This window comes from Manacus vitellinus, unplaced genomic scaffold, assembly GCF_001715985.3.
Source record: "Manacus vitellinus isolate BGI_N305 unplaced genomic scaffold, ASM171598v3 scaffold_12_pilon, whole genome shotgun sequence".
NCBI lineage: Eukaryota > Metazoa > Chordata > Aves > Passeriformes > Pipridae > Manacus > Manacus vitellinus.
In genome coordinates this window covers 5,447,954-5,471,742 of record NW_021938949.1, presented here as the reverse complement: position 1 = coordinate 5,471,742, position 23,789 = coordinate 5,447,954, and the positions used below count along the sequence as shown (strand labels likewise).

Below are 23,789 nucleotides of genomic sequence, written 5' to 3'. Positions count from 1 at the left end.
TGTGCTCCCTATCAACTACACATTGCACAGATTTTGAAACCAAAACTCAAAGGGTGAAATGATTTTTAGTCAAGTATGAAACACCATATGAGGAAGGAGGTTGCTGGGCCAGCCCTGAAGAGTCCCAGCCCTGCAGGTGCCACGCAGCACCTTCCCCAGGAAGGATCATCTCACCAAAACTTCTGCCAGAGCTGCTGCTGCCCCTCCACTCACCATTATCACTGAGGATGCCACCAAATGGCTTCATCACCTTCAAAGAATCGTTAATTAAAAACTCACTGTAGCTTATGAAAACAAAGGAAAGTCTGACTAACTTAAAACAGTTCTTAACTAAGGAAAACACACAATACTTTTTTTTTTTGGTGAACATTGTTTTGGGTGAAATATTGGATCGGTTGGAAGGGTTTGTGGGGATTTTCTGTGGGTTTTAGTCAAGCATATTTTAAATATGCAGTTTAAAAAAAAAAATTTGCTGAGTCCATGAACAGAGCAGAAACAAACTGGGAACGAGCTGCCCTCACTCTCACATATAGATTTATATTAGAAGCATATGGAATACACATTTAAGCGTATCGTGCTGAAAGAGATAAAACTGCATTACCCAAAAATACATGTTATAATACCTTCATGAACTACAATCTGCTTTTGTGCCTATAAAATAAATCCAGTCTTAGAAACCCAGTATTAAATGGTATTATACTAATTACCCAGCTTCACACGTGTATGTAGTTTCTCTCCAAGTTGCCGGATTCATGACTCAGTATTTATTTGCTCCTTTAAAAGCAAAGATATCCATTTTCATATTTCATGGAGATTTTCCTTACAACATAATCCATTGTCGTGAAGTGAAAGCAGATCCAAATAATCTTATAAAACTAAAAGCACTTTATCAGACTCTCTTTTTGCATGACAAGCACAATTCTGAATGAGCAGTGGGGGGCTGGATTTCTAACAACTGACCAGCTACAGGAGTACCTAGAAAAAGTACTTAAACTCTGAGGAGAGAACTTCTTGTGCCCTTTTCACTGCTGGCAAAGACAAAACTCATCTTTTTGACACAGCAAGAAAAGTTTCTGCCACCTTGTACTGAGGAAAGCTTCTCTTAGAACAGGGCACAATGCTTCTGTGGTTATGGGTAAATGCAAATGACTTTTTATTATAATGCAATGAATGAAGAGAGAGACGATTCAGAGCCCAACAGCATGCTGCAAAAATGGAATTTTATTGGGAGCAGATCCTAAGATTATGGTGTGCACTTTAAACACTGACTTCTAGCATTGGGAAAAGGCTTGTCTTTAAAAAAATGTTCCACTTACGGCACAGCAAAGTAGTAAGTTTACTCTGAAGGGAACTTAGGGAAAATGTGGACAAGAAAGCCTGGATTAATGCCTCCCACAGGACTGCCATGGGCTGCTGCCTCTAATGCATTTCTCTGTTCCTGCATGTAGCCATCAACTCATTTATTTAGGAACCATTTTTATTTTAAGATTCATACGTGAAGAAAGGGCTCAAGTGCTTCTGATGGTAAGGAAAATAAAAAGGTGTTTTAAACCACCCAAGCTCAAGCATTTTCCCATTAAAAAGAAAAAAAAAACAGGGGGGAACAAAACAGCAGCTCTGGAAACAGACACTATCCACCATATATATTATCAATTTAATAGCCTTGAATGGAAACTGCAAGTGCTTTGATAAAAATCAATTGAAAAGCTGTCTGCCTCACTGTTGCTTCAATAAAGTGCCTCTGTATCTTTTGCTGAAACCTTGTTTTTGTAGCCTCCTTAAACAATACTCTGTATTAAATCACTGCACTGTTCCTCCTCCAAAAACAGACTCCAAGGCACGTGCCCAGACCAGCACCCTGCTCTGAAACCTCTCTTCATCAACAGGGACCAGGGTTGTAAATCAGCAGCACCTGAGCCACCCCCCTCCAGTCACACAGAACAACTTAATTTCTACTATATCGTTAAAAATTAACTTTCAGGTCTCAGTGCACTTAACTGAGCTGCTGAATGTCTCTCCCGGAGGTCTTTGGCTCCGGGTCAAGCAGATTTCGGGCTGCAGGGAGAACAGCTGATTTCAGCAGCACTCACAGCTCAACCAAAAGGGACCTTGATGCCCCCATTCACCACCTCATTTCACACCTCACTGTCCCAGCTCAGCCCTCCTCACCTGAGGGAGCCAGGCAGGGGGGCAGCAGCAGAGCTTGGTTTGGATTCAAACAAATAAATACTTTCCTGAAGCCTTTGTGAAGTCTCCAGGGCAAAAAACCAAAAGCACTAAACCAGGTTTTCCTGTGTTCTCATGTGTAAGCCATATGGCCAATATCAAATAAGCAGAATGACCAAAAAAAAAAAGTCACCAGCACTCCACATTCCTGTAATTCAATCAGCTTTAATCATCGGGGATGTTTTCGCTAACCTGCAGGAAGGGTATTTGTTCTAATAACCTTGAATAGAGTGGTGACACTTTAAAGATGGCTCCGTTGAACAAAGAAAGATAAAAATGCAATTTATGGCAGGATGGTGAATCTCAAGGCAAATTCCCACTACTGTAAATTGCAGCTCTTTCCCCAGGCCAGCCCTTCTCCACACAGTGAGCACTCTGTCAGCGCTGCTTTCCTACACATCTTCCTGCTCTTCTCTTCCTCAGCTTGTCAGGATATTTTTCAAAATAGACTTCCTCTAAGGATCTAGTATTTACAGTATTAATTGGAAAAAAATAAAGAGTTCAGTTGCAAGAACAGGGCCAGCACCCAGTGGCACAAAGGATCTTGTCAACCCCAACATACTCAGCAGCCTACAAAGCCACGGCACCCAGTTCCACCCTCTGGACTCTCACCAGCCTCCACGAGGATCTTCTGAAAAGCACCTCACAAAACCTTTGGGAAGTTTTGGATTCTACTACAAAATCTTGAATGGGATTTGTAGTTTATATATTTATATATTACCTCCCTTCTCAGCAACCTCCAGCCAAAATGTAATGTGGAATGAAAATGATTTTGTGAGTTCAGGAATCTCTTAGGCACAGCTGCCTGCCTTCCACACAACATCCCACCAAAACCCTACCCCCTCTGCTCAGGAGAAGACCTTGCTGAAGATACAAGGACAGTTCAGTGGCCACAGGTCAATCAAAGTATTACAGCAAAATTAAGAGAGGGTTGTAATTAGCAGCCATGGTAATGGCTTATACAGTTTCTGCCATGACACCACTGGGAATTGAATAGAGGGTACCATATAAGCCAGCCCAAAATTCAGGTAGCTTTCAGCCATGAGGAACCTGGCTGCCATTTCAATTGGCACTTTAGATGCAGGAGACTCTATCCATCTCCATTACAAATCCTCTGAGCTCATCCCAGCATTACTTTCCCACATTAAGCAAAAGAGTTAACATAAAAAGCCTGCCTGGCTTCAGACATTATCCAGATAAAGAGCAGAAAAGAGAAAATCCCTTGTATTACCTCTCTAGGCTCTCCCCAAACCTTCTCTGACATCTTTGTTCTTTCAGACCTGGCATTTATCTGCAGACATTGTAGAGCCCTAATTAAATCTTCACGTGAACCTCTGCTGCTTCCTGGCAGAGAACACACATTCTTGGTGTGCCGATGGACCTACAGGATTTTCTGCACTTCTTCCTTATGGTGAGTGTTAGGCCTTGCTTGAAAACATCACAACTGTGTTCAACACAATATGTTTAAACAGAAATACAAAATTATTCAGTTTCTTTTAAAGAATGAAGAGAAACATAAGTGAAAATTACATTCCACAAGCTCACTGGGAAAACAAACTGTGGAAGCACTGGGCAAATAGCAGTGTCTGAGAACAAGGCATGCTTTTGTTTTACTGCTGTCTCAGAAAGGGATAACTAGCAGCAACAGGAGAAGCAGAAAAATTTGTCTTCCAAAATAAAATCTGCAGCTATCTCTTCCCCCTGGGAGTGAAAAAAACCCATTCTTAAAGTGCAGCTGAATTTTGCATTAAGGGAAGCTGCACACCTGACCTTATCTGATGGAAGCAGCTCAGTGTTCAAAGCCCCAAAGTTGGCAGCGAGCAAAGGGATGTGAGAGCTGTGAAAACCTTTGCACTCCAGAGTTAAAGAGGCTAAAATAGCAGATTTTACTGCTCCCATCCTCCCCCCTACCAATTCTTAAGTCCCTTCAAACCACTGACTGATGCTTAAAAAAGCTGTCAATAAAGAGATGAGGCAGAGGCCTGGCCCAGGAGCAGCTTGTCCTGGCAGGGGTGGTCCGATGGCCAAACACAACAAAGCAAATTCACTCTAAAATCATTTTTAACTTGTACTGTTCTCATTATTATCCTCTGACTCTCGGCACTTCTCTCCCTCAGCAGCAGAAATAAACACCCCAGATGGCTGAGGACAAACAGCAAGTTATACATATGCTCCATATATCCTGACAAAGAGTCCAGCCCTGCTCAAAGTACAGCATGAGACTCACCAGTTCAAGGGCCTTTTACCTTGACCAGGGGCTGCCCCTGCACATAGGGGTGAGGAGACTACAATAAAAGAGGTTTGCTCTGCAAAATTTTTCCATGACAATTTTCAAAGACTTCCATCATTCCATAAATTAACATAGAAAAGCTATAGGCTACACTATGCATAGCTGTACATTATAGAACTGTAGGTTGGTTTGGGTTGGAAGGGACCTTAAAGACCTGCCATGGACAACTTCCACTAGACCAGGTTGCTCCAAGCCCCATCCAACCTGGCTTTGAATATTATATTCTATGTGACCCATAAAAAAGGCATTAGAATTCCTGTTGCTTAAGAAATCAAGGAAACAGAGCATGGTTTCTCCAGAGGGGGATGTCAACACAAGAGCATTCATAGAGTTGTAGAATGGTTTGGGTTGGAAGGGACCTTAAAAGCCCATCCAGTTCCACCCCCTGCCATGGGCAGGGACACCTTCCACTAGCCCAGGTTGCTCCAAGCCCCGTCCAACCCTGGCCTTGGACACTTCCAGGGATGGGGCAGCCACAGCTTCTCTGGGCAACCTGTGCCAGGGCCTCCCCACCCTCATAGGGAAGGATTCCTTCCCAATATTGCATTTAACCCTGCCTTCTGGCAGTGTGAAGCCATTCCCCTTTGTCCTGTCACTCCTTGCCCTTGTCCCAAGTCCCTGTCCAGCTCCCTTCAGGTACTGGAGGGCCACCATTAGGTCACCCTGATGCCTTCTCTTCTCCAGGCTGAACAATCCCAATTCTCCTAACCTTTCCTCCCAGAATAGCTGCTCAACTGAGCCTCACCTTGGCTTGGGGACTGCCCAGCACAGCCCCGCACTGCAGGAACCTGAGCCAGCCTGTTCCTTCCCAGCACAATGTCAGAGATCTTATATTTCTTCAGGGCTCAAGAGAGGAGTGCAGGAGGCACTGAGAGCCCACCTAGCCAAGGTGAGAACTCAGAGTTATCAAACTCTGCACAAGTGGTGCCCAGGCTTTCCCCGAGGGTCCCAGACTGAAACCTGGGTTGCCATGAATGAACGTGTCTGTGGGAGGCAGGAAATAGCTCCAGCAGCCCAGGGAGGCTTTGACTGGCCAAGCAGTGAAAGCTGGCTCAGAACCACCTGCTAATGGCACCAAAGTGTCACCAAAACCACAGCTCAAGCTCCAGGCTGAACGCTGAGCCCATGTTTGTGTCTCTGAACCACATCGCCCCCCTGCACACACACAGGTCCAGGGGGATTTCAGCACTCTGGGAAAAGGTGGACCAACAACAGGGTGGTCTGGAACAAGGCACTCACAATGCAGGAGAAAGAGCTGGGAGATACAACAACTTTCCTTCATCCATCTCGACATGGAATCGCTCCCTCCCCATGGACAACAGGCTGCCCAAGGCCCCCCTGCCCTCCAGCCTTTGGCTGCCCACCGAGCCCCCCACGACCCTCACTAACCCCACAAAAGCGCCCCCGAGGCCTCCAGCACCCCCCACACCCAAAAAAAAACCCCCCTCCCACCCTTCCGAGCCCCCACCTAACCTCACAACCCCTACTCCCCACAGACACCCCCCACACCTCCACAGCCCCCCAGCAGCCCAACAGCTGCCTCACCATGCTCCCAGATCCCCCAACCAACCCCCAGCGATCACCACCAACCCCCAAATATCCCCACTAACCCCCAGCCCCTCGCCGACGCCGCCAGAGCCCCAATGGCGCGCTTCAGAGACCGCTTCCCACAATCACCTCACTAACCCCTCGAGCCCCTACAGCCCTCATCGACCGCCCCAGAGCCCCCCATCGGGCCCTCCAGCCCCCCACCGCCCCCACAGCCCCTCACCGACACCCAGCCCCACCGCGCTGCCCGGGGGCCCCCGCCACCCTCCAAAGGCCCTCTTGCTCCCCGGGCTCGCCGGCCCCCGCGCGCCCCCCCTGGCCGCCCGTACCGAAGGCCTGCCCCACGGGGTGCTGAACGGTTTCCCAGAGAAACTCCATCTTGGGATGACAACAAACAGCGCCGCGGGCGCCCCCCTCCGCACCGCGCCGCTGACTGGACAGCCGCGGCCACCAATCGCAGCGCGCTCTGACCAGAGCGACCCGCCTCCCTCCGTTCCATTGGGCTCTGTCCGGACGCGCCGCAGTGTCATTGGTTGAGAGACGTGTCCATCACTGTCAAGCGAGGGCTCCGCCCTCACGGTAGTCCCGCCCGTTTCCCCGCCCCCGGTTGATGGACAGTGGGGACACTGCGACTGCAGTTCGCCATTGGGCAAAGGCCAAACCTTTTTGTAACGTTATTGGGTAAGAAAAACGTCAATCACGCGAACCCCTTTCCGCCCCTAGGGCACGGTCCCGGCGCTGATTGGCTGACACGGATTTCTTGCGCCCTGATTGGCAGCAGGCCTTCCCACCCACTCCGCGCCCATTGGTACCTGAGGAGGTCATGTGGCCGCCCTTAGCAACGCGCCCGAGCTTCCTTAGCAACGGGCGCCGAGGCGCGGGTGGGAACCGGGGACCAGGAACCGGGAATAGGGGATCGGGGATAGGGGATCGAGAATAAGGAATTAGGAACTGGGCACAGAGCCGACTCGGAGCCTGCGGGTGAGAGGCCTGAGAGGCCGGGATCTCGGCCTCGGTGGGTCTCGCGGGGGGAACCGGTGGCCTCTTCCCACACACCGGGGAAAGGTGGTTAGAAGAGACGCTTCTAAAGGGACGCTTCTGAAGGGACGAATGACAAGTTCTCATCGCTGAGTGCCCAAGGCCAGACTGGACAGGGATTGGAGCAACCTGGTCTAATGGAAGGTGTCCCTACCCATGGGAGGGGGTGGAACGAGATGAGCTTTAAGGTCCCTTCCAACCCAAACCATCCTGGGATTCTACAAGAAAGGTGGAAAGGAAGGGCAAGGATGGATAAACCCAGAACTTGCTGCCCTTTAGTCTTTACTGAGCACAGATTTGGTTTGTTAATAAAAAGCCATGATGAGGACAGAACTCCCTAAACTCAGACATTTATCCTTCCTGTCCTATGCAAAAAAAAAAAAAAAAAAAAAAATCAGAACAAATTCCATAATTACAGACATCTTACACAAGCAAAAGCTTGACGATTCCAGTCCTTCACACTGACTCATTAGCTGTGCACGGTTCTGGAAAGACAAATAGTCTCATGCCTCCAGGGCAACATTAGGGACATTTAAATTTCCATGAAGAATTTCATCACTGAAAGTGTTGTCAAGCATTGGCACAGGTTGCCTAGAAAAGCTGTGGCTGCCCCATCCCTGGAAATATCCAAGACCAGGTTGGACGGGGCTTGGAGCAACCTGGGCTAGTGGAAGGTGTCCCGGCTCACGGCACGAGGTGGAACTGGATGAACTTTAAGGTCCCTTCCCACCCAAACCATTCTGGAATTCTGTGATTCTGTGACTGCTGGAAATTTTAGCAGGGCAGTGATCTAATTTATTTTTCCTTTCTGTCCTTTAAGGCTGACACTTCTCACAATGAGTCAGTTTTACAATGACGTCGAGCCAAACATTATCGATGATGAAATGGTTCTGAAAGCCGTTGAAAAGACGTGTCCAGAGGACCTTGGAGAACTTGCCCAAGGGGAAAATATTAACTTTAAGGATGTGACAGAGCTACAGCTTAGCTTTAAAAGTGAGTATCAGAATATATGCATTCTTTCCTTCTTCTTTTGTTAGAAGGTAATAGAGCAAAGCACAGGGCGGGCAATTAAACAATCACAATTAGCTTGGAATTTTTATGTGAAAAATAACATCTGGACTTACATTTTTGGTCATCCCTGTGCAAAGTATGAGCGAGCTGATGGGTAACCTCAAAGCTGCTTTGCTTCCCATTGTTATTGTCACTGCTGTTCTCATTTAACATTTATATTGTGGTGACACCTACAGGCCACGGGCCTATAGGGCCCCTCAGTGCATGGACAAATCCAACCCCGGGCAGGCTCTGCCATGGCTGGTGATTGTGTGAGAGCAATTTTGGGGGTTATGGTGATTACAGTCCAATTTGGTGATGTCCTCTGGTCATCCATAGCTTTTTCACAGCTTGCCTCTTACTATCAAACCAGCCGTAAACTTGCATTCAAAAAGTGAAAAGGAAGAACATTTGGCTCAATATTTGAGTATTGGGGGGAGGGTGTTATAATTTGATGGGCAAAAATCTACTCTCGATTATTCATTGTGTGCTCCAGTAAAATAATGTGTGTATGAGTTGATTTCCTTAGAAAAGACTCCCTTGACCTGATCCTAGTGGATCATAGATTTGTTTGCACATACGAAATACAGACTGTGTGAATATTTTGTGCATGCAATTTCTTGCTCTAGTGTGCCCTCAGTAAATGAGGATAGCTGGAGAGCAACTGATGAGTTCTGAGAAGAGAAATGGGGATGAGAATGTTCTGTATTTCCTGTCACTTTGGTGCTGATGTTTTGATGTAGTGCCTAACAGCCTGCCCTTGTGATTCTGCTTTTTGGAGGAAGCTAAATGCAGGGATATTGATTAGTTCTAAACTGCAGCCTTCACTGAAAGAGTAGACTCTAACTTCCTCTCCTGTGATGAGAATGCTGGGAGCAGGAGAGTCATTTACAAAAGCAGGAGCTGGGAACTGCTAGACTGCAAATGCAGAGAAAAGCAGAGCTCATCCCAAATGTCCCTCTCGGAGCTGGAAGGGAAAATGAAGGTCAAGGCCTCCTACTGGTGGATTCATAAAGCCACTGGAGTGCAGGGCCACAGTCAGCAGCCCCTCCGCGCCTCGTTGGCCTCACTGATGAGCAGCATGCACTGGTGCAGGACACTGAGGTTAACTGGGCTGTTTCATTGAAATCTCATCCAGCCAGTGCACCTCTGAGCTCTCCAGGGCACTCATCACACGCTGAAAGTCATTTTGGAGGTGGGACTGGACATGTTTCTCTTGTGCAAGACAGCGTGTCTGGTAAACCAAAAGCTGTCTCACATGAAAAGCAATTTTATTTTATTTTTTTTTTCCCCTGTGGCTTTAGGTATCCTGCAGATTGATAATCTGTGGCGGCTGGAGAATCTGACTAAACTGCAGCTGGACAACAATGTCATTGAGAAGATAGAAGCTCTGGAGAGTCTGGTTCACCTTGTATGGCTTGGTGAGATACAGGCATAGGAGGTTGGGTCCTTCACAGGTGCAGAGCAATCTGTGATAAACCAGGATGTCACCTTTCTTCTCAAACACGACTGATAGGAGCTTTCCCAGGGAAGGCTGTCAGCTGTCTGTGTGTTTCCTTATTTGACTGTCAAATGTCAAAATGCCTGAGTATCAGAGCTGCAAAACAATCCTTCATGTGTTTCAAAACTGGGTTCAATACATTTGGTGTGGCAGGAACAGGATGCTGAGGTTTCAAGGTTGTTTCCAGGGTTCGTATTGTATTTGGAGATGACTTTCAGGAATATTTATGGAAGCACCTCTGTGATTTAGAAGCATGTTTTCAAAGCTACTGCAGGCATTTCAGAGCCTGCAACCCGCCATCTTTACCCCTGCATCCTTAAGGGCTTGGTGTCATTGTTGTCCCAAGAAGTGCCTGTCCTTGTAGCCTTATGTGACTCCTTTCAGCTGCACAGATGCACAGCTTGGAGCATTCTCTGGAATTGTAGCCACATTGCTGGCTGGAAGTCTAAATATATCCTCAGCACGCAGGGCTGCAGCTCGTAAGCACATCGTGAGATGTCTAATGGGCTCTTCCACCCAGTTGTCTGCACTGTTCTGCTCCACAGATGACTGATGCACTTGTGAATCACCAACTGATCACCACAGTGTAAGCAGAGTGTTTTGAAGCACATTCTCATGTTCTGTTTGCCCAAAGGCTGCAGTGGTTCAGCTGCTGCTGCTGCACGAGTGTCTCAGCCACCCAAGTAACCTCATCAACTGTCTTTGGACTCTTGAATTGCTCAGTACTGGCCAGAGAGCAAATACTGCCCTTAGTCGTGGTGTTAGGATAGATGTTCTGGCAGGAGAAGAGGATGTTTCAAGGACTGAAATATATAAAGTGGGTGTATGCCTTTGCAAACCTCCACTGATGTGGAACTGGGATATGTCTGTCCTATGAGAGTGACCACAACAGTGGCATTGGTGTGGCAGGTCAAAGTCTGAAAGAAACAAGGTGAGGAGTGTCAAATTTGTCACAGAAATTCCTCACAGAAATTCCCCTCTTAGGGAATTTCCCCACCTCTTGTGTTTTGGGTTTCCCCATAAGGCAGAAGTCCCTTTCAGGCTGTGTATGTGGACTCTGCATGGAGTAACTTCAGCTGTTCCTCTCATTTAGAATTTGCATGGACAGTTGCAATGAGGAGATAGGAATAAAGAATGATTTAATGCCAAGCTTTTCCTGTGGGGACACTGACCACCCCTGAGGAAAATCTGTACATAAACTCCTAAATCCAGAGCCAGGCTAAATGCAAGGTCTGAATCAGGGTGTTCTGCTGGAAATAATTTACCTTTGATTTCTAAACTCTTCCCCAGACTTGTCCTTCAACAATATTGAAGTAATTGAGGGCCTGGATACCCTTGTCAAACTGCAAGACCTCAGTCTCTACAGTAACAGAATATCTAAAATTGAGAATATGGACACGTTGCAAGAGCTGCAGATTTTCTCCATAGGGAAGAATAACCTGACCAATCTGGAAAATGTGAGTGCTCCCTGCCTTTGAAAAGATTCCTTGTCAAAGGATCAGATTTTCTAAAACTGACATTTGCCACTGAATCCAAGCCCCTCCCTAGGGGAGAAAATTCTCCTTAGGATTTCTAAGTAGTCTAATGTCCACTGTGGTTTGGATCCTCTGTCCTGGTGTTGAGTGCTTCCTGCAGCCACTTCTCCTTTAGATTATTGACTCCTGGGGGCCCAGTTCTGTCACTGCTGTCAGCCATGGCAAAATTCCTATTGGCTCCCATGAAAGCTAGAAAAGGGATAAGTGGTTACATATGAGAAAAGGAAGGAGACTAGGATTTACTGGGGGTTCTTTTCAGGGCATTTTACCCATCTAAGACCTGTGATTTGCCTACCCCATCTGCCTTCTCTCTCCACCCATTGTCTAGGTATTCCCAATGTGAATTTACGTATTTCCTTTCCCAAAAGCATTAGAAACTCATAATTGAGTGTCATATGAATTTTGCAGTGGAGCAGAAAACATATTCCAACCTAAATGTAAAAAGAGCAACAAATTTCAAGGCTGTGTTTCCCCAGCAGTTGGAAGTACAGGTCTCTTTCCCTTTGGCACAGGTTGTCTATCTCAGGAGGTTAAAAAGCTTACGGACACTGAACCTGTCTGGGAACCCCTTCTGTGATGACAAGCAGTACATGCTGTTTGTTGTTGCTCATCTTCCAAACCTGGTGTACTTGGACTTCAAGCTCGTGAGAGACACCACGGTAAGATTTCTGCAATTCCCTGCTTGGGAAATCAGGCAACAGCTTCTTACAGAGCCTTTCCTTTGTTGGTGTGCCAGCAATATTCCAGCACTGAGGGCAGGCTCCCTGCAGAAATCAGGCTCACAGAAGCACACAGTGTTTATTCTTCTTCCACCTAACAGCTGTGAACCTGTAGGCCAAATTCTATCAAATCTGACAGAGGGGTAAAGGTGTCAGAAGCACAATGTCTTCACAGATTTTGTGAAAATCAGCAGCTGTGTGTGGGAGAGGGGCCTGGTTCTTGCTGCCACAGAGAGGCTGCAGTGTGAGTGCAAGTCTTCTTAGAGAACTCAAAGAAATGAGTGTTGAGACAAGGATCCAGGGGGAAGGAAGCTTGGTGGTCCTGCTGCTCACAGAGACATTTATTTCAGTGGCAGACTGACAGACCATCCAGGCAAGGAGGTGCCTGGAAGCACTTCCCACTCTTGATTTCTGATAGTTCATCCTCACCAGTAACCCGTGGGATGCTTTTTCATCCCACAGCTCAAAGGAACAAAGATGAGGGGTTTTTTTGTTCAGGTGTTTTTTTAGTAACCAAGGAACATGATTAATTGTAAATTTGTTTGGCACAGAGCAGGAGCTGTACTTGGAAGATACATTGCTCTTAGCATAGGACTGGAAGGGCTTTCCAGGTCATGGAGTGCAGTCCCTGCTCATCAGACAGTACGTCAGAGAACTGCATACTTAAATTTGTCAAGCTTCAGTTTCAAGCTAATGAGGTTCTTGCCCCTGGTACTACCTTGCCATCCACTCCTCCAAAGAGCCTTCTTCCTCCCTAGAAAATGTATTAACCTCACTGGCTGATCAAATCAGAGCTCAAATTCTAGAAGTCAAAATAGTACTTCCTGCCAAGAGAGAAAAAAACAACTCCAAAGATGAGAAAATGGGGAGAGAAAAGTTTCCTGCGACTGAATTAGCTCAGATGCACTGAATGCAGAAGCAGAGTAATATGCCAACAGAAAATGGTATGAGGAATGGATTAGAAACTTCATAAGTAGTTTAATAAAAAGCCCACGAATAGATGGAGATGCAGATGTCACTCAGGTGCATTTTCTAGAAAGATCAATTACCTATGCCCAGATTTGTTGAGCACTGCTGGATAATCTAATACAAATGCTTTATCTGTATTTCTCAGAGAGAAGATGCAGTTTCAAAGTATCAAGATCTTACTAAGCCCTTGGAACAAGAAGAGGCTCGGGCCCTTGCTCTTCAGGAGATAAAACAGGCAAAGCAGGAAGAGCTGGAGTACCATGAGGTAGGTTTTCTTTGGCTGGTTGTGTGTTGTCTCAGGAGAAAGAAGCACAAACACATATTGACTTGTCTTTTACATGCTTGGAGATTTAATGAGAGGTTAACATCGACTCTGCTAAAACTAAGGCTTGGATTAATCTCTGTGATCCCTGAATCTCATCTTTTGAATGAAAACAGGAACTGCTGTGGAATACACATGACATGGGAGAACATAATTCTTTGGGCTGAACAATGGAACTACAGATATAGACCCTGGAAAGCTAAATAGTAAATCATACCCAAGGAATTTATCAACCTGACATGAGATTGAGAAAATTACAGGTCTGAGGGAACTGTTAGAATTTTCATAGGGAAGTGACTTTTTTTCTCCTTCACACTAAGTTAATGGCTTTTCATTAGTTTTATGGTTAAACTCTTCAGGGTTTTGAGAGATCCCTGTAGTCCTGTGACCAGACTGAAAACAACACCAGGCAGAATGGTGCTTTCATTTGTGGCCTGGCTCTGTATTTCAGACCTCTGGAAGGTCACACGGGCTGAAGAGCAGGAGGTGGTTCAGTGACAGGGAGGATGTCTGCATGTTTTCCCTCCAGCCCTCTCCAAAGTCCACTAACACTTTACCTGAAAGGCTTAAAAGCCTTGCAATATGTGTTTGTATGTGATAAGGTCATATATTGGCAACTGGCACAGGTTGCCCAGAGAAGCTGTGGCTGCCCCATCCCTGGAAATGTCCAAGGCCAGGCTGGATGGGACTTGGAGCAGCCTGGTCTAGTGGAAGGTGTCCCTGCACGTGGCAGGAGGTTGTAACAAAATGCTCTTTAATGTCCCTTCCAACCCATTCTATGATTCTATGATTCTATGATATGAGATTAAACAGTGTTTTCTATCCTTAGGCTACAGAGTTGTAGCAGCAAAGCCCCTGGGGTGGGTTTCACTCCAGTTGCAAGGTGCTTTCCTGGCTTGGTTGGTGTGTCTGCTGTGTTGGTATAACTGTGTCTGCACCAGTGTTCAGCTGCTGGTGAGGTGCTTGTAAGAGAGACACATCCTGAGGACTGGCAGCAGGTTGGCATCTTTATTTTACTTATTTTCCTCTGTTTCTCTTCAAAGACAGCCTTTGTTGAGCACCTGAATGGATCATTCCTGTTTGACAGTCTGTATGAAGATGATACAGAAGCTGCCAAACTGGCTTCCCTCCCTGGAGTGGGGGACCTGCTGCAGGCATATCCTTCCTGGGTTTGGAATACCTACAGCTAAAAGGTAATGCCTGGAGTTAAGAAAGAGGTGTACCCACAGGGACTCTTCATCCTTTGCTTTTGTCCAGGGCTGAAAGCTACATTGATCTAAGATCTGAGACAGTCTGTGTTCAATTTTGGAATGGTACCAAAAATTACGCTGCAAGACTGTGAGACCACTGACAGCTTTAAGGCTTGATATCTTGTGAAATATGAGGGCTCCAAACAAATGGTTCATATTACTGGCAAGCTGGCCAGCCCAGCTTGAAACATCCCATTTGTAAAACCACTCGTTTCTATCCCCGACAGGTCATGAGATCCCAGCGTTTTAAATTCTCACCGTTGTAATTACCATATTCCTTTTCCTTCCCCTGAACCAAACACAATTTCGGCGGCCTCCTTTTGTGACCCCGCAAGAATCAAGGCTTTGTACTTTCTTTAAGTCTGCAATCCACTTAAAGTTTAAAATGAGCTGGAAGATAAATCTCTGTCAGTTGGATTGTGAGAGCGCAGCCGCTAAAATCATGTTGAAATTGAAGTGGTGGGAGATAGGAACAGACTAATCAGAACGATACGAGTCGCATATCTCACAACCTGCCAGAACTGGCAACGGGAAGTTTCCAGGCCAGCACATTTTTCTGATCATTGCTCCTACACGGGGGAGCAGAAAGCAGACGCTTTTTTTTTGCCTTTTTTCTTTTCTCATTCAGATTAATAGAGTATTGTCAAGGCCAGTAACTTGACCTTCCTTAAAATTGCATTACACTGTTGGGGAAAAATGCATCACGGCTTAACTACAGTAGACTCCAAAAACAATTCCGTTGCCAAGATAATAGCAGAAGAAAAATTGACGTTATTTTTGTGATGCTACCAAGTCAGTAGTTTATTCTGTGCTCTGGCTGTAGGCTCCAGAGCTGTATTTATTAACTACCCAGGCACTGTATTCACACTTGTGAAGATAGATAGGGTTGTACGCTTCCTTCTGCTGCTGTGTCAGAAGAGTCAGACAAGTGTATGCATTTCCTTCTCTTCCTCAAGGCTTTTTGCCCCCTCAAATTGCCACAGCTTTCTCCGTACCCTTAAGGCAGCAAAATCCTCTGCATAAAATGTGAAGGGGTGACCCAGTCCTTCCCCAGACAGAATATTTGGCAGCCTGCTCCCAGCAAGAACCACAGGGTTTACATAAAAGTAGCTTGTAGCTCTTGTTCCTCAGATTTGCAGAAGTGGAGGGAACATAACATGTTGCTCCACTGAACAAGCAAAGCCCTTGACTCTGCTGTCACATACAGGAAGGAGTTTGTCTCAGTTTGTGGGAAACTGTATAACTATGGACTGGAAGAGTATGAAAAACGAGAAGCTGAAGTCTCTGATTTCTACAAAAAACTTCATGAAATTCTATTAGCCAGCCAGGAAGAGAGCAAGAAAGCAATGTTTGACTTTGAAAATCGGAACAAACAGGTAATTTATACTTTTGTTTGTTTGATACATGATTTCTCTACATCATATGCCAGCTTTTAATGTCACTGAAAATGAGGGTGTACTCCACTAAAATTAGGAAAATTATTCTGGATTGACACTGCTGTAATGGGAATCAGTATTTGATGCCTAATGGCAGAATCACAGAGTGGTTGAAGGTGGAAGTGACCTGTGAAAGTCATCTGGTCCAATGCCCCTGATCAAGCAGGACCACCCACACCAGGCTGCCCAGGACTGTGTTTGAATATTTCCAAGGATGGAGACTCCACAGCCCCTCTGGACAACCTCTTCCAGTGCTCACTCACTGATATCTTCTTACAAGTTTTTTACAGTATAGATTTGCGTGAAGAAAAAATGTTTGTTTTTTTTTTTGCTAATATGACATCATACCATAATGTTAAAAGTTTTTTAGTAGTTTATGTTGGATAAAAATTTGGGAATTGAAATTTCCACCCTTTGGGCAAAGCACAGCCAGTTAATACAGCCTTTATCTATACTGGAAATTCAGCATAGAACAAAATGAACATGTCATAATTATCATCTCTAAAGGTAAAGGTCCTTCAAGGCTCTGCAGAAAAAAAGTGGCTAAACAGAGTGGAGTTTTTTAACTTGGTTTTTGCCATCCAGAAAAGTTACCAACATTTAAGAAAATGGATATGCTCAACCTTTCTTTTAGTTTAAATATTTTTATGAAGTTGATTTAAAATATAGATTTGTCAGATTAAATGCCATTTCCCTTCTCTTTGATGTCTCTGATAGCTCTCCCTTCATTGAAAAATGGGGAAGAAAAGGAAGGAAATTGCAGGGTATTCAGTTTATTTTCAAGTAATTTTCTGCTTCAGTTCATTTTGTCAACAACAGCTCAAAGAACTATAACAAAAAAAAACCCTCAGATGAAGTTATTGTAATGTATTTCTAGTCTTTTTAAAGCAGAAACTCTCTCTTTTCATTCTGTTCAACTGCAGCCACCCATTGTGGCTGCTCAGGGCGTAGCTTCTAGCTGGATCCCTTTCTAACCATGCATAATAGATGGATCATGATTTTGTTTCCACAGGAAAAATAAAGGGGGGAGGTGGTTAAAGCCTGGTAACACTGTCAGCTGAGAGAGCAGGTCCCTGACAAGTGACACCAGCAGAGTCACGAGCGCTGGCTGCAAACCAGGTCACTTTTGTTCCAGTGCCTCGTCACAGGCTGACAGCTGCTGAGTCACCCTGCTCCTGGGGCCTTGGACCTTGCTGACTCATGCTGGAAAACTGGCTCCAGCAGCTCTGGTTGGGACATGAGTTGGCAGCACTGCCAGAGTCACAGGATCACAGGATAGTTTGGGTTGGAAGGGACTGAAGGATCCTCCAGTTCCAACCCAAAGTTTGATGTGCATGTTCAGTTAAACTTGCACTTTAATTCCCATTATACTTTCCATAAAAAAAACCCTAAAACCAACAAAAGAAAGCTAAAAAAAGCACAAAAAGAAAGAAAGCCCAACAACAAAAAATCCAAAATCAAGCCCAAAGAAACACGACAAAGGCCAGATTTTGGCTCTTCATCTTTGATGACCTACAGGATCAGCTATGGACTGAGCTGCAAGGGCATGGAGGGACAGGACGAGAGAAAATGGCCCTAAGCTGAAGGAGGGGAGTTTTAGATTGGATATAAGAAGAAATTCTTCCCTGTGAGAGTGGTGAGGCTCTGGCACAGGTTGCCCAGGGAAGCTGGGGCTGCCTCATCCCTGGAAGTGTCCAAGGCCAGTGTTGGACAAGAGCAACCTGGTCTAGTGGAAGGTCTTCCTGCCCATGGCAGGGGGTAGAACAAGATGGACTTTAAGGTCCCTTCTAATCCAAACCATTCTGTGATTCTCTGAACAGGACACAGCATTACAGTTTTCATATAAATATTGGAGGAGTTGATATCAAAACTGAACACAGTGTTTTAACAGCATTTCCCCAGTCATTTAGAATTGCTGGAGGAGTTCAAAAGGCACAGAGGCCCCAGCAGACTCCAGTCTGTGAGCCATTCTTAGGGCTGCTTGTCTGGCTGTAATCCTTTCATGTAAACTTGGGTAACCTGTAAAATCACTGTGCTCTCTGAAGTTGGTTACGGAGCATTAAAGGCCTTGAACTTTGAAGTTATTGCTCCCAGAGGTGCAGCTTGAATGGTTCTGGAGCCTTTTGAGCCTCCTAACTTGTTTACATTGGAGAAGAAGATACCTTGCTCTCCCCTTCCCCCTTTTAACACTGCAAAATTTAGATAATTCGGTCCATTTCCTTTGGGAGTGGTTTTCATCAGAATTCTTTATTTTAGCCCGTTCCATTCCCACTCAGGAGAAGTAGATTAGATATAATAAAACATATATATTTTTCCTCCTTTTTTTAACAATTGTTAACTTATTTTAAACAGGTTTGAAAAGAATACATTGCTCAGCACAAGAGGATTTTTTTTTTTTGATCCAAGAAAACATAAATCTTGCCTGATACAAAACTGACGTCAATATTTAATTCTGAAGGGCAATAAATCCTTGCTGTAAGGGGAAGGCAGGCAATGATAGGTATTCCATATTCAGAATACTAAATCCTGACCCTATGGAAGTCAGTCAAGATACTCCTTGGTGTGAAGTGGATCAGGATTTAGGCCTGCTTTTCTTTCTCTCGAGTAATTGTTAATCTCTTCTTCGTGGCCAGCAATGTCAGGAATTTAATATTACTCCTTTTCTTTTTTTTTGCTTGAAATGTGTCAGAAGGCAAACCAAAGAAGGGCCAAAGTCTTCGGCTGAGTGGAGGATGAGGAAGCATTTTCCCAATCCCACTGCACTGCCCCTGGATCGGGATCATTAGTGCAGTAGCAAACCTCAGCACTGTTGACTACCCAGTATGTAAATGTGGAGACTTCCCTGAATCATCACATTTCATTTCAGCTAATCAGCAGCAGGAACTTTTCTCACATATGTAACAAGTTAATTAGATTGCAATGGAGTGCTGAACACAAACTGTAAGTAATTTATGTATCTCTGTGTTTAGAGGCTGGATGAGATTCATCATGCCAGGAGTTACGATGTTGCTGAGTCTAAACGAGCCGAGTGCCAGGAGGACATCCTTCAGCTGTCAGGTACACTCATGACCTTGGAAGCGCTGCTATCCAACGAGCTGGAGGTAAGGACCAAGGACACACCTGTGAGACCTCACAGCCAGAACATGGGGGGTGTCACTTTTCTATTGCTGCCCCCCTGTTTAGCAGCTCATTCCACAAAGAGGGGAGCACGGGACTTCACTCAGGCCAAAGTTTTGTCTCCATCTTATTCTTCCTCTGCTCAAAGTTGATATGGGTGAAATCAGGCCCTGCACACCTTACAACAGATTTCTGTTTCTCAGAGCAGAACACTGTATGTCCTTCCCATCTCCCCAAGCTGATTTCCCACACTTCAGAGAAAGGGAGGTTGTGCAGTCATTTTATAGGTCTGCACAAGTCACTGCATAGCATGGGGTGTGCATTTGGGATTCTAGAGGTGTAATTCTTTGAAGCTGATCTTTGCTATGAATAAAATTACACACATTCCTGCTCAGCTTACTGCATTTGCTTGCATAATAGCTGCCTTTTGCTCCCCAGACTTTTCCTGAAAAACTAGGGCAGGGCTGCTAATGTGCATCTTCATTTAAGGAAGAAAACCCAAGTAATCTGTTTAAAAATGAACAGGCAGGAGCTGTGGCCTGTGTGCAAGCAGAGGCAGCAGTTTACTTTTGGGAGTGTGGATGGCAGAAATCAGCAGCTCAGAATGGATCCTCAGCGCATCAGGATTGTGCCTTTTAGTGTTTCCTGAGTTGGCCCTCACTATCTGTGGTCCCTGATGGGATGAGCAGAAGCACTTTTCCCCCTGTGTGCCTTCCTGGATGTGCAGGATTTGGGTATCAAGACATTTAAGTGCAACACTTCACAGATTCTCCATCAGCCATTTCTGAGGGAGGGAATAGGCAGCAGCAATTTTAATTTCTGAAGACTAACCCAAAAGCTGCAATAAGCCCAGGCAGTGGTTATGCTTCTGACAAGAGGCTCTTCACACAGACAAGGAGACATGGCAGGGGGTGGGAATACAGCCCTATCCAGGCATTCCTTGGGTGAGGGTAAGGAAGGATCAGCTGGCTTGCCCCAGACACTTGGTAAAGGCATCATTCAGTCAACTTCCCTCCAATAAACTGATTCTGATTTTCTGTCCCTGAAGGAGGAAAGAAAATCTTGCAGCACTTTGAAAGCACTTTAAATGCTCGAGGCAGTTTAGTTTCTGACTATGCTAATAACAGCAGTGAGTCCAAATTACAGTAAATTGTAGATTCCTCCTAGACTCCCTGACTCCCTGTTATGTTTATGCAAGTTTTCATTGTGATATTTCCTCTTTTTCCCCTCTGTTAAGGAGCAGTTACAGGGTTTTAAAAGAACCATTGATGTCATAGTATCAACATTCATGGAAAATGTTAAAGAGATATATCCTTTTCACAGTATGTTGGCCTGGACCTCTCAGTGATGTACTACACCTCACCTCTAAATCCACAAATGAGCCATCAAGATAAAAACTTTATTTTTTAATTTTATTTTTTTTAATCAATAGCAAATATCTTTTCCCAGCCTTGAGGAACAGTCATTTAAGGTGCCCAGCTTCTTCCTGTGGAGACTGTGGAGAGCACAAAAAGATCTAAATTCTCCTGTGCTGAAAGTCTGTGGGACTTGGGCAGCTTTCACCCTGTCGGGAATTTTCTTTTCTTCTCCACACAGAGAAGACAAAACCATGGGAAGATCTGGTTAGACTGTTTTCTACATACATTACTGCCATAGCAGCCAATGAAATACTTACAATTCTTGTTGAAATTTCTTTAAATGGCCTTCATTTTTGTGTTTGTGATGTCTTCTGGAAAAAAAGGGAGATGAGAACACTGAAGTGCTTCAGTGACAGGTTACTCTACTTTAAATCTAGAAATCTATTGGCCTGGTGCAAATAATTGCACTGCACTCAGAGCTCAGCTTTTACCTGGAGGCCTCCTCTGATTTCTCTTGCAAAGCTGGGTCCTCTTTCAGTTCTGTGTCATTTTTAGCAGTGAGATGAGGCCCAATGTGTGATTAAGAGCTGAAAGTAGATACCCTCCACCACAGCAGCTTCTGGGGGCAGCCAGGCTCCTTCCTGCAAAAGCCACTGTGGACACTTAGTCCCAGTTACAGGAAGTTGTTTAATCTCCACTGGTGAGGGGTGTGGTCAACGTTTTCCTTGACATCTTCTGTACGATGGGCCAGTGCCGGGACCTGGAAAACCAGTACCATGAAAAGCTGATGGAGATTGCTCTCACCACATTGGAGAAATCACTCAAGGGCAAGCTTGAGGAGGATTTGCCAGCTGATGTTCTAACGGTGAGGGCACCAAAAAAATCCATCTCTGGTAGGGAGTCAGCAAACAAAGGAAGCCACAGCCTCTTCTCTGAAGGGACAGGATTTCCAGGAGACTCAGTGCTGCCAGAGCCATCCCTGAAACAGAGCATAACCTCCTTCTTAGAGGCCCCACTTGGCTCTGGACATCTCCACTGACTAGGAGAGGGGATAACTGCACTGCACGTTTCCCTGGGTGCTGCCAGAGCTGGTGGCAGCAGCTCAGGAGGGATGCTGAAGAAGTATCTCTGCTGCCTCCAGCACAACTCAGTGCTCTGGCTGATTTCCAGGCACTCAGGCAGCATCTTTGCAGCATTCACTCACAGCTGGTTTTGTTCAGACTCTCCCTGCTCCCACAGCAGAATCTCAACAGCGCTCTGAATTTCATGCACTGGGGCTCTGTTTGCCTCAGTGATTTCAAAAGCCCTTCTTGGAGATCCCCCAGCCCTCGAGCTGACCTGGAGGCAGGATGTGACATTTCAAATGGAGCCTTCCACCAGCCCCTCAGTCTTGCTGTGAGAGCAAAGATCCCAGGAGCCTTCCCAAACCCACGGGGATTGTTGCAGTGCTCCTGCTGCCCTTTTTGCCTTTGTTATTCCTTCGTTTAGTGTCTCAATTACTTGAGTTTGCATTAGCTGTGGTTTTGCTCTGTCCAGATTATCCCAGCCTTCCGTAACTCCAGGTAATCAAGAGCTGACAGACACAAACCAGACCCCTGAGCCCGGGGGGAGCTCTCTGCTTTATTGGCCGTGCAGATGGTGGTGGTTCTGCTCCGCTGCCACGCACCCATTTTGCCTCGCTGCCATCCATTTCCAGGGAGAAGCAATCTCCATTTGTCCAACAGCTGCACTTGGCTGCAGAAGAGTCATTATGGGTTAGCAAAGCCACCCTCTATTTAGAGCCATGGGGGAAGTCACTGCTTCCATTAGAAGCTGGGACTCTCCAAAAATGAAAATTTACAGCCAGTGCCACCAGTGCAGGAGACCCTTCCAAATGTGATTTTCCATTTCCAGGGATGCTGGAGCATATGCAGCCGTGCTTCAGCACCAGCTGCACAGGAGCCCTGCCTGCACATAGCTCCCAGCACGTGAAACCAAGGTTGCTTCCTCAGTTTCCCCACCTGCACTAGGGATAAAGCTCCACTACACCGTAGTAAGGCCAAGGGTAAAACATTGGATTCATCCCCATGACTAGGGATATACCAGTTTGAACAGAGGGCTGATTTCTCCCCTGGAGCACTGCAGTTGCTGTTCTGCTCCCTCCGAGCTCTGCTGCTTTCATTGTGTGCCCACCCCCTCCCCTCATCCGGTCACGTTACCTCCCAGCTCCTCGTGGACAAAAACACCATTGTCAACGCCGTCAACATGTCCCACAGCATCCGCCTGCGGAAGATTGATAAGCGGGAGAGCGACATGCTCTGCAACACCTACCACTGGCACATCTCCGTGACCGAGAAGGTAAGAGACCCTTGTGCTCAGGGGGACGGGGCACAGACAGCTCTGGCCCAGGTGGCAGGGCCACTGCGAGGAGAGACCCTCCTGGACCTTTGCTGGAGCTCTCTGTGCTCCAGGGACCCCGGGAAGGGACCCTGACACACCTGCAGATTCACTGCTCGGTTTCAATCTGTCCAGGCTTTCCAAACTGAGAGCGACAGAAACCGTGCCTGTATCGAAAGGATCATGTCCTACATCAACACTCTCCAGAAAGAGCTGGATAACACAAAGATCTAGGAGCCTGTGGAATAGGGCTGGGCAGCTGCCTCAGCTGGGGGCACACAGGACAGCCCCCAGCAGGAACAGCTGCCTCTATGCCCGAGCTGCCTGGGACGTTTCCAACCAAAAGCACGTTTCTTCCATCCCACCATAAACCGCAAATAAAAGCTACTTCTTGACTCTGGAAAAGCATCCGAAGCTCTGTCTCTTCCATCATGTTGGCACGAAGCCCGTGCAGGCAGCTCAGACCTGGTCACAGGGGGTTATGGATCAGCTGTGAGCTGATTGAACCAAATCATCGTAGCATATCATGCCTGAAAGCTTCGGTACCTGCAAGCACAGTGGCAGGAACCTGTGAGCCGCAGGCACGAGGCAGCAGCTCAGGAGAGGAGCGCTCTCCATCAAACCACCCCCGAGATAACAGCAGGTTTCCAGCTCAGCAGGCACAAGGCTGGCGGGGGCTCTGCATGCCTGGGAGCCTCATCTTCCCACCGCCTCTCGCAAGCGGCTTTTCTGCAGCGTGAGCAGAGCAGCCCCCAGCCAGCAGGAAGGGAAATCAATGGTTCCACAGGAGCTCACGCGCCGCCGCTCACGACAGCCAAGCGAGGAGTCATTAATTCCCCTCCTTGCTCGGTGACAGCCGCTGCCACGCTCGCTTCTGGACAGCTTCTGAGGAACGGTGCTGGCCGGGGCGGCGCTGCTCCAGGCAGGCAGCAAGGAGAAGGTGGGAAGGTTAAACGAGAGGGTGGCTGCCTATGCACACCAGGGAGGGAGCGGGTCTCTCAGAAAACCCCGTGGCTGGTGCTGCCTGTCAAACACTGATTTATTTCATCCTGCT

The 23,789-nt window shown here is 46.4% G+C and overlaps 2 protein-coding genes across 8 annotated transcripts in view; one reads left to right on the top strand and one right to left on the bottom strand.

Annotated features, from left to right (window-relative positions):
* The window catches only part of TOM1L2 (target of myb1 like 2 membrane trafficking protein), a 57,585-nt gene extending 50,847 nt beyond the window's left edge, over window positions 1-6,738 (bottom strand). For 4 of the 5 annotated variants that reach the window (XM_025894508.2, XM_025894509.2, XM_025894511.2 and 1 more), the window contains exon 1: window positions 6,516-6,738. In XM_025894508.2, the coding sequence (XP_025750293.1) occupies window positions 6,516-6,594 (79 nt within the window). In that variant the 5' untranslated portion in view covers window positions 6,595-6,738. The remainder of the gene's footprint in view (window positions 1-6,515) is intronic. The other variant, XM_029957790.1, reaches the window with a different exon arrangement.
* A 94-nt stretch (window positions 6,739-6,832) lies between these two features.
* DRC3 (dynein regulatory complex subunit 3) lies at window positions 6,833-23,135 on the top strand. 3 transcript variants are annotated; one of them, XM_008928078.3, is made up of 13 exons: window positions 6,833-6,945; window positions 7,923-8,095; window positions 9,457-9,573; window positions 10,944-11,110; window positions 11,701-11,847; window positions 13,022-13,141; window positions 14,242-14,354; window positions 15,650-15,824; window positions 18,854-18,985; window positions 20,239-20,309; window positions 21,101-21,224; window positions 22,565-22,696; window positions 22,871-23,135. In XM_008928078.3, exons 2-13 carry the CDS (start codon window positions 7,939-7,941, stop codon window positions 22,967-22,969), a joined length of 1,554 nt encoding a protein of 517 aa, XP_008926326.1. In that variant the 5' UTR covers window positions 6,833-6,945; window positions 7,923-7,938; the 3' UTR covers window positions 22,970-23,135. The 3 variants fall into 3 exon arrangements, with proteins under 3 accessions (XP_008926326.1, XP_017944773.1, XP_017944772.1); XM_018089283.2 differs by lacking the exon at window positions 6,833-6,945 and adding an exon at window positions 7,045-7,079; XM_018089284.2 differs by lacking the exon at window positions 11,701-11,847.
* The last annotated feature ends 654 nt before the right edge of the window (window positions 23,136-23,789 follow it).